At 40.6% G+C, this 16,016-nt stretch overlaps 1 protein-coding gene across 1 annotated transcript in view; it reads right to left on the bottom strand.

Moving 5' to 3' along the window:
- Nucleotides 1-312: 312 nt before the first annotated feature.
- LOC121686217 (GTPase IMAP family member 9-like) overlaps nt 313-16,016 on the bottom strand; it is a 17,399-nt gene continuing 1,695 nt past the window's right edge. The window contains exons 2-4 of the mRNA XM_042066830.1: nt 6,161-6,819; nt 3,827-3,948; nt 313-793 (exon numbers count right to left, since the gene is read on the bottom strand). Coding sequence (XP_041922764.1) covers nt 3,851-3,948; nt 6,161-6,819 — 757 coding nt within the window. The 3' untranslated portion in view covers nt 313-793; nt 3,827-3,850. The remainder of the gene's footprint in view (nt 794-3,826; nt 3,949-6,160; nt 6,820-16,016) is intronic.

The following is a 16,016-nucleotide window of genomic DNA, read 5'->3' as shown; positions in this document are numbered from 1 at the left end:
TCCAGTGTTGTCACGCATATCTGCAGGTAAAGCTTTATCATGTTTTGCAAATTCATTATTATATTTCTTCAGCACAAATTCATTATCATATTTCTTCAGCACATATTTCCAGTAATGAGGGGTAACACAGAGTATCAGTAGATGGGAGCAACTAAAGCAAGAAAAAAACACCTCAAAAAGATAAAGAATGCCTCCCTGCAACCATAAATCAGAGAAAAAAAATGAAATATAATAAACATTGAATTCAAATGATGGTAGAACAGAAAAACACAAGTACAAATCCACAAATGACTAAATGAGGGAAAAACATCATTACTGTTTACAAAGTGTTTTATTTACTTTGATAGTCTTCTTAAGACTGTCTGTTAGCACTCTGTTAACTGAAATGTATGGTTAAGGAGTTGGATTTGGTTTAGGTGATGTTCACACATTGTTCAACATTTTACATGAACATGTATCTCAACCGATCTAGAATGTAAAATCCCATATTAAATGATCTTGTCGAGCTCATTAAGGTGTCCGTCAGTTTCAACCACTCAGCACATTCTTCCAGCAGTCTGAGGCCTCCGTGCTCACGTCTCCTGTTATCTCCCAGGCAGGTGTATTTCCTGCACTTCTTGTAGAGGTGCCACATTCCTTCGGGTTTAGAACTCTTCAATGATATTTCACTCATTACAGCGTTGTGCAGATATCAGTTACCAGCTTTTAGAATCCTCCCATTGGTACAGGCCAAGTCCGTCAGATCGATGCATGCTGGAGAAGTGTGTTTTCTGCTGCACTGGCATAGTCTTTTCTAGGGGAGGGGGAGACCCATTAGGATTCTTATCTGTCCTAATGATAATACATGGACCATATGGCTCTAAAACAATAATACATCATTTACGAGCAATCATATGTCTTCATTTGTATACAAGTAGTATTTACGTACCAACAGTTATATATGTCCTGCCATACAACTGTAACTTTATGTGTTTTGCATAAACTAACAGAAAATCCCAGGAGATTCCCTAACTCATAACCTAGATCCTTAATAACCTAGATATGGATGTGGATCTTTCCTTTTTTGGGCTAGTCTAGTCTAATAGCGATGCGCGGGTCGGGATTTTTATGACCCTCACCCTCCTGCCCAGTCGATCCAATAAAATATGGATTAAACAGCAAACCGAACCCGACTCAACCTATAAATGAATCATTTTAACATGGTTGCATCCATATCGTGGAGTAGCCATGATAATGTTTCATTATTTTACAAGACGATAATGTAGATTAACAATACAAATAAACTGTATAAACTAAACTGTTGTATGAAATTGAAGCATCATTCAAACTATATTGATGAAGTGTTCTGAGAAGCTTGCTACACAACAACTTTTCTGACCTAATTTCACTGTTGCACGGAGAACCCGGGACCCTGCCCCCATGCAAAGACTTGCCAGCACCAACCAGAAACCAGCACCAGACAGATATCAAGAGATTTTAACACTACAGTGCAACCAGAACGTGTTTAGACCCATTCAAGTTTTCCACATTTTGTTATTTTTCAGACTCAATTCATCGATCTACACACAATACTCCACAAAAAGCAGGTGTTATGAGTGTTTTGTAAATCTATAAAAAAATGTAAATACTGAAATATTCCATTTACATAAGTATTCAGACCCTTTGTTATGGCGTTTGTAGTCGAGCTCTGGTGCATCCTACTTCTATCAGTGGTCCTTGAGATGCTTGTACAACTTGTTTGGAGTCCACCTAAATTAATTAATTGGACATTACTAGGAGAGGCACACATCTGTCTATATAAGGCAGTGCCGCTGCTGGCCATTTGGGTGCCCAAAGCAGAACTGAAAAAAGAAAATATATATATTATGTAAATGATAATAAGGACGATTCTAAGGGCCCAGCGCTGACAGGGAGCCCACCGAGGGCCCAAATTTTATAGCAGCGCACCTGTGGGGCATGGTGCTTAGTTTTTGCAATTAAATGAAAGCAAAACAGAAATAATTATATTTGGTTCCCCCTCCTCTGTCGCCAACCTAGGCAATGCACTTGGTCCTCTCTCACCTAACCTGCATGGGCTAGTCAACAACCTGGGCGTTCAGCTAAATGGCTCCTTGAATTTTAACAAGTCAGCAGTGTAGTCAAAGGCAGTTTCTACCAATTAAGAACCATAGCCAAGCTGAAACCCATTCTGTCCGCAACTGATCTTGAAACCGTTATCCATGCCTTCATCTCCTCCCGTTTAGACTACTGCAATTCTCTGTACACTGGCATGTCACAATCAAATCTAAATAAACTCCAGCTTGTACAAAACACTGCTGCTAGGCTCCTTACCAACACCAAAAAGAGTGATCACATAACACCAATTTTAGCTCAGCTACACTGGCTTCCTGTCAAATTCAGAATTGTTTTTAAAGCCTTTAAAGGTTTAGCCCCACCTTACATCTCTGAACTTTTTCCACCACACTCTACTACCAGGTCACTCAGGTCACAAGACCAACTACTGCTTGCTGTCCCACGTACACGCCTTAAAACCCGTGGCGACCGAGCTTTTTCTGTAGCTGCTCCAAAGCTCTGGAATACCCTCCCTCCACATATCAAATCCTCCCCTACAATAACAATCTCACTTGCTTTTAATCCAGAATGATGTTTTTGGTCTCGTTTTATTTTTCTTATTTATCTTATCTATTTTCTTGTTGCTGCTACTAATGCCGTCTTGCCACAAATAATCACACTTAGTTTGTGTAGATGTATGGTCTTATTGTTATGACTTATTAATAATATTATATAAATAAATGACTTGACTAACTATGGACCCTTTCAAGAGAGTTCCATTATCAGCATCATAATTGGCCCCACAAGGCTTCCGTTTTAACATTCCATATGTTATCTTAATGCAGAGGAAGTAGATTGGGGCCCAAATAGAACGTTCAAGCATTGTTTTTGTTTTTATTGCTGAAAGGGTCTATAGTGATAAACCATGGTTGTCTTGGTTACCCATGAAAACAAAAAAAACATGGTCATGGTTACCCAAAAACCCATGGTTATTTAAGCAATATAGCACGAGTGAGAGTGGGGTTGGTCATGGATATTCCCACGGGTGTTGTTCGGCCGTAGCCACGAGGCCGGAGGCCGAGAACATAGCCTACATTGCAGAACCACTCAATTTTATTAATTGATGGTGAATAAATGTTACACTACTGTGCACAACCCCATATGTTTTTCTGACACGATGCTAGCACGTTAGCAGCGGTTAGCTAACTATGCTAACGTTAGTTATCTACAAGTCTCCTCCAAGTGACAATCATATTACAGGCCCTACACAATGCTGGCAATGCTGAGAACAATTAGCATCCTCGTTTATCTTACTTACATGGAGTTGACTGTGTAGCTTAATCCACAGATGTGGTGAAGCACTGTTTCGTTATGGTTTGCTAAGGAGTAACCCATTGCTTAAAATAGTGGAGAGCTGGGATGAGAACATTGTGTCAAATCTTCGCATTGTATCGCGGAGTGATTTATTATTAGCTGTGCAAAGTCTGAGTTGAAATGTCCAGGGATATTCCAACTCATGGAACGTCTCTCGGCCAATCAGAAACAAATAAATAGTTCCATAGAACCCAATTGTTGTATAATCTGTCATAGTAAAACGGTTAATTTCCGTTAGGGGACGTGCCATCCAAAATAAACAGTAGGCTGTTTAACAGAAACAGTAGCTAGATTCATGTAGTGGACACTGTGACGGTTTCCTAGATTGTATTGGCATCCGGGTATCTACACACTACAACATACACATGAAAAAATAAAATATTGTTATCGTCATACTCACCATCTCCATATCTTTCATCTGTGCTCAGCTCTTTCCTCCCTTAGCTTTCTCTCTTGTTCCTGCTGTTGGGTTCTCAGGTCCTGCTGTTGGGTTCTCAGGTCCTGCAGTTGGGTTCCCATGTCCTGTAGTTGGGTCAAAGAGAAACACAGTAACCTGTTTAAATACCATTTTCCACTATGTGAATCTAGCTATCGGTACGGCATGTATTTAAACAGGTTACTGTGTTTCTCTTTGAACCAACTACAGCAGATGACCTGTCTGTATATATACTTTTTTGATCCCGTGAGGGAAATTTGGTCTCTGCATTTATCCCAATCCGTGAATTAGTGAAACACACGGAGCACACAGTGAGCACACAGTGAGGTGAAGCACACACTAATCCTGGCGCAGTGAGTGTCATGCCTAGATATCTGCATCTCACAGTCTTGCCCTCTGACATATCCACCTTCATCTAAACCTCTCTAAGACTTAAATACTGGTCTTTCCAGCCAAACAAACCATACATCACATCAACATCAAAACTGACACCTTCTCTCTTGCACCGACCCTGGTGTGAGAGATATAATAATGTGAATACACAACATGTGAAATCGTGAAGATGAGTGATGAGTGATGGACTGTTTTGAATGAGAGTCAATGTTCTGATAGTTTGCCATCTTGCTTTGCTGTAAACTTGAGTGAGATAGCTAGCTTTTCTGGACTGCTTGTGGACTGCATGCTCACTAAAACAGATTTTATCGAAAATTAAACTAAACTTTGTCAGTTCTTCACAAAACTTGTGTTCTGCAGATGATGTTCAGCCTACTGGTTAGTGCTTCGGACTTGTAACCGTAGGGTTGCCGGTTCGAACCCCGACCAGTAGGTACAGCTGAAGTGCCCTTGAGCAAGGCACCTAACCCCTCACTGCTCCCCGAGCACCGCTGTAGCAGGCAGCTCACTGCGCTGGGATTAGTGTGTGCTTCACCTCACTGTTCACTGTGTGCTGAGTGTGTTTCACTAATTCACCGATTGGGATTAATGCAGAGACCAAATTTCCCTCACGGGATCAAAAGAGTATATATACTTAAAAGCAAACCAACATTGTGAACATTTCTAGTCATTGATTCTTGTCTCTGTGTTTATTTTCATCTTATTTCATGTTTTTTTCCCTACTCAATTTTATTACTCTGTACATATCACTGGTGTGTTTGGGTCATTTACTCTACATTTTGTCTTTTAATTTGATTTATAACATCAACTCCTGTCCAGGGACAACAGATGTAAATTAGCCTTGTGGCTATAATCTGGCCCAATTATATATTGTGCATTGTCCCCGTCAAATAAACGTGAAAAAATAAATAAATAAATAAAAATAAAGACCCTGAAGACGTTGTATTATTCAGCCAAAAGAGGGAATTCCACCAGTGGAGATTTACATCATGACGTTGGGTGCCTATCGGAATAATGTTGATTGCTATGTAAACAGGAATATGCTCAAAATGTGACATTCTACTTGCTTGTAAACAGGTTAAACGGAATATTGACATAAACAGAATTTGGGCAATAAACTGATTCAAAACGGTTTATTTCCGGCATGAAAACGTGTCGATTGACTCAAGTGAGAATATTGTAATTAAACCTGATGAAATTTTAGATGCTATCTCTTTGCTGGATAATAACAAGGCTTGTGGCATGGATCATGACCCTCGCTGACCCCAGTCATCCCAGCCATAGTGTCTTCACCCTCCTACCATCTGGTAGAAGGTAAAAGAGTATTCGGACTTCTACCAGCAGATACAGAAACAGCTTCTATCCACAAGCCACCAGGATGCTGAACTGTAATTCTCTTCCCCATAGCTAATCAACCTCAAACCTCAGAACCCCCACCCAGACACACAACATACCCCCTCCCCACACACATACACACCATTTCATTCCCCTTTTCATCAACCCCCCCCCCCCCCACACACACACACACACACAGAATACACCTTCTTAATTACTACTTTTAATTCATTCTTTTAAGTTGAGCTGGCTTTGGAGCATAATAATTTCATTACTTATATTTCATTTTATGAGTACATGACAATAAAACTACTTGAACTTGATGTGTCGCCTGGATAGCTCAGGCAATGGTATTATGAGCTCCCTGAGGTACTCCTCTAAGCTAAGGAAACATTGGAGAACATGTCTGAATTCTTTTTTGTTTTGTTTTGTCTTGTCTTTTTTTATTATCTATTTATTCTCTCTTAACATGTTACTATGCTATGGACCCAGCAATGAAGTCTGAAATAAAGAATTGAATGAATGAATCAGTCTTTGTTAATAAAAATGCATAATAAATGCACAATGTACCTTTAGGTCTGTCTTTGTCTTCCTTTGTATCTTCTTTTTCACTTTTCAACTCTTCTTTCTTCATCATCATCTCCATTTGCTGGATAGTGTAACAACCTCCTCTATTTGCTGCCACCATGATGTCAATCTTATCCAGGAGAGTAGAAACCTGAGTGCGGTCTTCTACAGTCTTATTGTTGTCAAACACATGGTATCTCTTGCCACATTGCTCAATCATGTTTGTAAGATGAGATTTCCCCCAAAACTCTTCAATGGACTTGTCCAGATCATCTCCTCTAGTGAAGAGCACAATAGTATACTTGATGCTGTTTCCACCAAAAGTCTTTTTAATGATGTCTACTGCTTGTCTCTCCTCTTGAGTAAACCGATTAATTGCTATCAGCAAGAGGAACACATGTGGGCCTGGTAATACCAGTGAGATGCAATTAGTGAGTTCTCTCTGGGTCTCCTCATTATCAAGCTCAGTATCAAACAGCCCTGGAGTGTCAATCACTATAATCTGCCTCCCATTGACTTCAGCTGTCTCTCTCTGACATGTCTTAGTAACTGATTTAGCAGATGCTTCTGCCTCAAAAACTTTTCTCCCTAATATGGTGTTTCCTGTAGAGCTCTTCCCAACTCCAGTCTTCCCCAGCAGCACTATGCGGAGATCATCTGAAACACATTAGGAAGAGAGATTACATCAGACTCATGGCAGATGTTCGGAGGTGGGCGGGGGGGGGTGGGGGTATATGACCCTGTGCACCAGTGCTATTAAATAGAATAATCAGCTTATCAGCAATTTATGATCAGCTGCATATTTATTACATACTTATTTATTCATTGCTTTGTTTATGTCTGTATTTTTCATGTATTTATTTCTGTCTTTCTACATTTTTTCATTTATGTATTTCTACATAGTTTATTGAAATGGGAAAAGGCATGAGTTCGACTTTGGTATGGACATCCAGATCTGTGCAGCGCTGCATGAGTCAGATCAGCTCAAACATATAATATGTTAATCTGTGGCTTATCCTACACCTTTCCACAAAAGTTTACTACTTAACATCTGGCTGATAGTTTCCCATAATCCTGTGCACAGACAAACCACACTGAAAATATAACCTTAATAATAAGGGGTACTATACTGAAGTAAGGAAATACTGAGAATTAGATACTGCGATCAGTATTGACAGTGGCTTACATACATGTAATCATTAGTGTTGGGTTGTGATGTTATTGCAGGGGTCTTTTGATGGCTATTTGGCTTATTTTGAAAGGGGGATGACAACAGTGTGGTTATGGTTAGGATTATATATGTTCATATATACAGTGCAACCGGAAAGTTTTCAGACCCTTTCCAGTTTTCCACATTTTGTTATGTTTCAAACTCATCTTTTTTCCTCATCAGTCTGCACAATGCTAAAAAGCAGGTGTTTGGAGTGTTTTGTAAATTATAAAAAATAAAAGACTAAAATATTCCATTTACAAGTATTCAGACCCTTTGTTATTACACTTGCAATCTGGTGCATCCTTCTTCCATACCTGCCAACACGGAAGGTGTTCTTCCGTATTTCAAGGTCATCTCCCGTCGCCCCCCCGTTTTGTTATTTATTTCGGGAATTTGGAATTTGCATCAAACTTCATTTGAAAATCACAGATCCATTCATTTTTTCAGGTTGCCAAATTGTGTATGAAATACATCCTACACATAGCCTACACAGTGAGTTACTGCACAGCCACTGAGTCTTGTAAGCAAGTGGGCTAGTTAAATAGCCTAGTTTGTCAAATTGTGAGAAGAAATGTTCTGATTACAGTTTTTTCTGATTGCTTAAGCACATTTTTTGTAACTATGGCTTTTTTTGCAAAACTCTACACACAAATGGCAAAACCTCTCACCCAATCAGCAAAACATTGTAGTTCTCTTGCAAAAGCTAACACACCTTGCTTAACTCTTCACACCTTCGTAAAAATGGCGTTTTCGTATCAAACAGTAAACACAAGCCATCACAATAGTAAGCACACAATGTGCCAACAACACACTGATGGTCTGAATAAAAAACACATCTGGCTTTTGCTTTCTCTGTGCACAAGGTAGACTATGTCAGTTTGAGGTCATACTTTTGTCATACTGTAGTTCTGTAAACATACAGGGATCCAAACTTCAAGTATTGGTGTTTATTTACACACATCAAAACAAACAAAAGTGTGTTTTTCCAAGTCAAAACACAAAATAGCAATTTCACTGAGACAAAACAAATCAGTGTACATCGGGTCGTCTCTCTCAAAATTCTGTCTACATCACATGCAATGTCCTAGTCCAAGGCACTGGGGAAAATATATTCTGGAATGATGTATCCAGGCCTGACATGACAATATCCCCACATGTAGACTGTTTTTTTTGTCTATAAAAGGGCTATTTCTTTCTCTTCTCACTCTTCCTGCTCACTCCATTGTACCCATTGTACATGACCTGTGGCTTATTTATAGTGCTTAGGCTGATTGCAAAGTGAACTAATTATCTAAAACAGTTTTCACATGAGAAAGTGTGCCAGAGAGTTGGCAAAATAGTGTAAATAATATCCATACATGTGTATGATTTGCCAGGAGTGTGTTGATCATTTGGAAATTGAGTGTAAAGCAGTGAGTTGTGTTTACAGTTCTGCAAAAAGAGTGCTGTGCAGTGAATTGTGCCTACAGTTGTGCAAAGTGTGTGTTACAAAATTGCAAACTGAGTGCAAAGCAGTGTTTCAAAACACAAAACCACTCAGTGAGTGGTTTTGCTATAAGTATTAATAGTTTTAGAAATTGTGCTATAAGAATCACGGTTGTGTTTAAGCATTCAGAAAAAAACTGTAACACATCACATTATAACTGTTATTGATTGTTGTTGATACACAATAGGGAAATTGTGTCCAAGGAACATAATCTTTGGAGCAGATTTGGAGTTTTGGAGGAAGGCTGCAGGTGGATACATAACCGACATGCACATCTCTTTCAGTAATAGCAACGACCGAAATGCAGTGTTGCAAGGAGTGAATGAAACATGTTAAATATGCAAACAATGATTCTGTGAATCCCCCCCCCCCTCCCCCAAAGAGAAAAAAATCCACCTGTGCCTAAATTAATTCATTGGACATTATTAGGAGAGGCACACATCTCTTTATATAAGGTCTCACAGTTGATGTGGTATGTCAGAGTAAAAACCAAGCCACAAGGTTGAGAGAATTGTCCATAGACCTGTGAGACAGGGTTGTGTGAAGACACAGATCTGGGGAAGGGTACATAAATATTTCTGCAGCATTGGAAGAAAACAAACATGGGTCTTTTTTTTTATTATTACAATAATGTAATGTAAATATTAATAATAATTTGCCTATGTGAGTTTTGTTTTACAAGGGCTGCAGAAATAGTGACACCTACAGGTCAAACTAGTGAGCTGCATTTCATTTAAGTTACTGTGGTCATGTGATCAGCCTAAGGCGTTCTACATACTCGACGCACCCGACCGGTAGCGCGACACCGTGACGTCAAAATGACGTAGATCTTGCTGGCGCGCCAGGATTTAAGCCAGGTAGCGCGAGGTAGCGCACCACTCATTTTTTTTCAGACGAGTGCGACAAAGCGGAAACAGGAAGATGGACTAGTTCGAGGGCAAGCGAGAGTTGCAGTGTTTTGTTAATTTGATGAATTTGTAATAGTTTGCTGGATAAGTTAATAAAGTTACCAGCGAGAGTTGCAACACATGGAATTAAGAGGAAAGAATAGAAACGATTTATTTTCAAACAAAGGATATCTATTAAGGCCTGAACAAAATCTCTTTCCACTTCAGGAAATTACACAAACTCAGCCAGCTGCTAGCTAGCTAACCAGCTAACTAAACTGTTTAAATTATTAAAATTTCCCTCGGGATGACTAAAGTATCTATCTATCTATCTATCTATCTATCTACCTGTGCGCACACCTTGGAAATTAGATGATAATGATGGTGGTAGTTGTGAATAGTAGCAACCAAAGTCTGAAGTACCATCACAGAGGCTAGCTAATAGCAGAGCCTGTTTACATTCTCTGCTACTAGTGTTTCTTAATGCAGCTTCTTCTGCTGTGTAACGTAGTTAGCGTTAATCTTTTCACAACAGCGACACCTCTGTTCAGGCGAATATTGCAACTAGTGTCGTGACCACGACGCGCGAGTATAAATGGTTACGGCGCTTCTGTGACGTCACATTGTCGCGCTACAGGTCGGGTGCGTCGAGTATGTGGCGCACTTAACTAATAGCAGTGCAAAATGAGCATGCAGTCCTTTTGGTGCTACGCTGCCCAGAGAGTTAGGTGGGCTAGAGAAAGAGGGAAAGATTAAGCAGTTTATCGTTATAGCCATCGTGTTTGTATTGTAATGCAATAGTGCAAATGTTTCCTAAGGCCATTAATATGTGAATGAACATAGATTCAAGAACATGCTCATGTACAATATGCTCATGTGAGAATGTACTTTATTTTGTTTCTCACAGTGTTTGACGGTGATTGAATGTGTTTGAAGTTGCCAAGAAAGTCAATAAAATAAACGACAAACATCAGTTGAAGTGTACGTTTTAATCTGACCAGAAGAATAAATTTGGGAGCAGCTACACTGAGTAATCCGGGACAAAGGGCCTTGGTCAGACAGGTAACCAAGGACCCAATGGTCACTTTGAATGAGATCTAGAGTTCCTTTGAGAAGATGAGAGAAGTCTACTAGGATGTTCTACCAGTCTGTTGTTGCCAGTGTCCTCTTCTATGCAGGGGTATGCTGGGGAGGAAGCACAAAGAAGAAGGATGCGTGGCGACTTGAAAGGCTGGTAAGGAAAGCTGGCTCTGAACATTTTGGACAATGAGTGTCATCCACTCCACAGCACTATTGTAAAGCAGAACAGCCTGATCAGCTGGAGACTTCGCTCACTGCCTTGCACAACAGACAGACTGAGGAAGTCATTTGTCCCCAGGGCCACTGAACTGTTCAATGCTTCACTTAAGGGAAGAGGAGAGATAGACTTCTCTGTGTTCAATGCTTCACTTAAGGGAAGAGGAGAGATAGACTTCTCTGCATAGTCTGTCTGCCTCTCCACCCTCTCCATGTTTGGATACTGTCTGTCCACTAGCCACTTTTTGCCACTGTTTTACTGCCTCACTGTTTGCGTGCTATATTAGCACATATGCATAACCCCTCCCTCCATGCCACAGCCGGATTGTGGCTACACTTATACCTTTTCTTAATATAGTTAATATATAGTTTTTTCTATAGTTTTTTTTTTATATTACCTTGCCTACTCTCTTATATGTCCATATTTATAATGACCGCCGCGCTGCGAAGGTTAAGTCAGATTTTTTTCTTTTCTTTTCTTTTTCGCATGGCCAAATTTCCGTCAAGGATTCCCAGGACAATGAAAGACCGGGGTACACGAAACTTGGTGGGCATGTAACCCCACATGGATAGCATGGAACCATTGTTTTTCGTTTTGATCGGTAGCCCCCCCGCTGGACTGAACCCCCCGAAAGGAGGGTAGGGCAGACACAGTTTTCTGTGAATATCTCGACAACCGTAGGGTTTAGGAGGACCACCTTTTTTTTGTATGTTGATCTCAAGGGGCCATGTCAACCCATTCCATCATTTCATGTATAGCGCCACCTAGTTAAACACAAAAAAGTAAAAATGAGGTGTTGTAATCGCAGGTATCTGTGACCTAACATAGTCAAAACTGCACGAAATTGGAAGTGTAGGATCATTATGACACCCTCCGAATGCATGCCAAGTTTCGTGAACTTTCGTTCATGGGGGGCCTTACAATAAAATGATTTATGTGTACATTTAGTGGCCGTACACCAACAGAGTTTTCTGTGAATATCTTGAGAACCGTAGGGCCTAGGATGACCAATTTTTCCGTATGTTTGCCTCCAGGGGTCATGTTAACCCATTCCATATGCACACATGTGCATAAACAGATACACACGCACACACATACATTCACAGTAATAATACGTATGACCAGAGCCGGACAGTAACAGAGTACATTTACTTGAGTACAGTACTTGAGTACAATTTTGAGGGATCTGTACTTTACTCGAGTATCATTTTTGGGGAGTACTCATGACTTTACTCAAGTATATTTGAGAGGCAAATATTGTACTCTTTACTCCACTACATTTCTATCCATAACCGTGACTACCCGTTACTACTTCTAAAAAAAAGGAAAAAAGAAAAATCTCGGAAACCCTCAATTTGTTGTTTCCCTCTCAAACGTGATTGGATTGTGCAGGCGCCACTGATTGAGACAGCCTATCAGCAATCACCTTCAGCTTTCCGCCAAAGTCAACTCCATGGTCAGATTTAGATAAGAGACGAAACCATGGACGAAACAATGGATGAAGATGCAGCAGGTCCATCCCGGGAATGTGCCAACATGTGGCTCCACCTCGCCAGACTATTTCAATTTTCTGAACAAGTTAATGATAGTTTTCACTTCAAGTGTTTCAATTACAAAATAGTATTTTGTATTTGAAATACATATTTTAAATACATGTATTAGAAATACTGCCCATGCCTGGCAACATGGTAAAAAGATGAAAATGACTTGATTTTACTTCCAATTCATTTTACATTGTAGGACGTTTCTGTACATAAATGTAAGCACTGTGGCAGTAGTAATGCAATATTTAGAATGTAATCAGACCAGATGATTTTACTTCTCATGGTATGAGAATTGGTCAGGGAAACTCCCGGCAAAAAATCGCTTCCATCTCTCGCTGATAATCAAAGAAACGTGGCAGTTCCAGTTGGAATGGACTGACAAGTATTTGTGTACATTGCCATCAACATCAAGTAATAAACTGATGTGTTTACTATGCAACAAATAGCGTGATTACAAATTTAAAATACAAACTATGAGTAACTGTATTTAAATACAGTAGCATACAGACATCACACACATGTAACTGTATTTAAATACAGTTACAATTTAAATGGGTTCACAATACAGTTATACTGATCACTTTGGACTTTTTTGGACTGACAAGTATTTGTTTACATTGCCATCAACATCAAGTAGTAAACTGATGTGTTTACTGTACAACAAATGCATTTTGGTCATGAAGGAGTATAATGTTAAGCGGCACTACATGTTATTTTCTGCTACATGTACTGTATCATGTTACACACAGATACCCAATAAGTTTCTTTACTCTCTCTCTCTCTCTCTCTCTCTCTCATAATAAGATTCAGATTGAGACTACTGAATTGATCACATTACTCCAATTCTTAAGTCCCTGCACTGGCTTCCAGTGAGTCACATTTTGAGTCACTCAAATTGACTCCAAAGCAGTAATTCTTGTTTATAAATCCTTAAATGGAGATGACCTAATTACCTATCAGACATGCTTCAGTACACACCTTCCAGACCCCTCAGGTCCTAGGAGATGGGTCATTCTATGACACGGTGTCATTGCGTCCCCAACATTAGATGAGATGCATAAGGCACAAACTATAGCCACAGTGTGTTTCTAAAGCCTAAAGATAATAATTCAAGGGTTCATGTTAACGTGCTGTACAAGAAAATACTATTCAGAGTATTCGCTGGTGGCCAGAACGAGGCTACAGGGTACACTTGCCATTACACTTCAGTCCAGCAGATGGTGCCATTACACCTCAGTCCAGCAGATGGTGCTAATGCACTCCGTTTGCAAACGGCCAAAAAAAAACTCACCGAAAAAGAAGGGTTCGCTGGCCTGTTCTTCTTTTTTTGGCAGTTTTGGCAATTCTTAAGTCCCTGCACTGGCTTCCAGTGAGTCACATTTTGAGTCACACAAATTGACTCCAAAGCAGTAATGCTTGTTTATAATCTCTAAATGGAGATGACCTAATTACCTATCAGACATGCTTCAGTACACACCTTCCAGACCTCTCAGGTCCCAGGAGAAGGGTCATTCAATGACACGGGCGCCATTTGATGGGATGCATAAGGCACCAGCTATAGCCACAGTGTGTTTCTAAAGCCTAAAAATAATAATTCAAGGGTTCATGTTCACTATTTTTAACCATTTTTCACAAGTACATGGCCATTTCCATGAGTCCGGTTTGACCGACATGACATTTACATCTAAAATAACACCATGTAAATGGATAGCGCATATACAGTACGACACCCTGGGCTAAGCTTAAAAGGACAGCGCACATACGACACCCTGGGCCAAGTTCAAACAGCCTGATGCCTTTTTACTGCTTTAAAGACAAAGCTTGTTTTGCTGGAACAACCAGTGCGTAGCCCGGGGCCATCACAGTCATACCCTCCCCTTTAAGGGTACTACATACTCGCCGCTCCTGACCAGTGTGTAGCCCGGGGCCATCACAGTCATACCATCCCATTTAAGGGTACTACATACTCGCCGCTCCTGACCAGTGTGTAGCCCGGGGCCATCACAGTCATACCCTCCCCTTTAAGGGTACTACATACTCGCCGCTCCTGACCAGTGTGTAGCCCGGGGCCATCACAGTCATACCCTCCCCTTTAAGGGTACTACATACTCGCCGCTTCCGACCGGTAGCGCGACAACGTGACGTCAAAATTGCATCATTTCCTCTGTTGCACGAGAAATTTCAGCCTCCCACAGGCAGGTTGTGCACAGGAGATTTTTTTTCAGATGCACGCGACAAGCAGGATGAGCTTGAAGCCAAGATCAGGGAGCATGCGTGCCTCTATACAGACATGAACCACATTCAGGCATTTCATATAGCCTAGCCCACATCTTAAATAAACATGATGTTTGAATAGTCAGTTTGAGAAGAGAGGGAAATTAACCTGGCTAAGTTACAGCGAGAGTTCGTGATTTTTAAATAGTTTGCTGGATAAGTTAATGAAGCTACCAGAGAGAGATGTAACACAGGGAATTAAGATGAAAGACCTAGGACCCAGGGACATGCCAATAATCCAGCAAAAGGTAACAAAGATATGTATTTTCAACCAAAGGATATCTAAGACCTGAAAAAAATCTCTTTCCACCTTAGGAAATTACACAAACTCAACTCTCAGCACCAGTCAGCTAGCTAAAATTTCCCTTGGGATGAATAAAGTATCTATCTATCTATCTAGCCGCACACACCTTGGAAACTAGATGGTAACGATGGTAGTTGTGAATAGCAGCAACCGAAGTCTGAAGTATCATCACAGAGGGCAGTTTTTACGGTCATTGAGGCCAATGCCAATTCAGGAGAATATTGCAACTAGTGTGACCACCACGCGCGAGTACAAATGGTTACGGCGCTCCCGTGACGTCACATTGTCACGCTAGCGGTCGGGAGTGGCTAGTATGTAGGACGCTTAGTGACGGTGGTCTCTACGGGGTCTGTCACCACACACGCGGTCATTGAGTTCTTAGAGGAGCTGTTTGCCCACTGGGGCAAACCCACAGCAATAACCACAGACAACGGCCCACAATTCATCTCTGCAGAGTTCAGCACTTTACTACTCTACCTCTGGCTTTAGAGGAATATGCTGAGGTACTGTACACACACTGACACTTACAGTACACACACACACACACACATATGCTGAGATATAGAAAGAACATTAGTTGGGTTTCTAGTTTTAAAATGGCCTTTTTCACTATGGGGAGGTTGGGCAGAAATCAATGTGGGAATAGAACTATAAGCGCATGTCATGCTATTACATGAAGCAGCTTGATCTAGAGTAGTAGTGCTATGTGTTACCTGTAGAAAACATGTTCAGATCCGTTTACATGCACAATGTTATTTGAATGGATACCTGGGGGGCATGAATCTGTGGTATTTTCTACAGAATGTCAATGTCTCTGTGAGGTTGTGATGTCAGAGAGCAGCCTGGCTCCATAT

The sequence above is a fragment of the Alosa sapidissima genome, chromosome 2, assembly GCF_018492685.1.
Source record: "Alosa sapidissima isolate fAloSap1 chromosome 2, fAloSap1.pri, whole genome shotgun sequence".
NCBI lineage: Eukaryota > Metazoa > Chordata > Actinopteri > Clupeiformes > Clupeidae > Alosa > Alosa sapidissima.
Note: the sequence above shows the minus strand (reverse complement) of the source record. Positions and strands in the feature narration are given on the sequence as shown.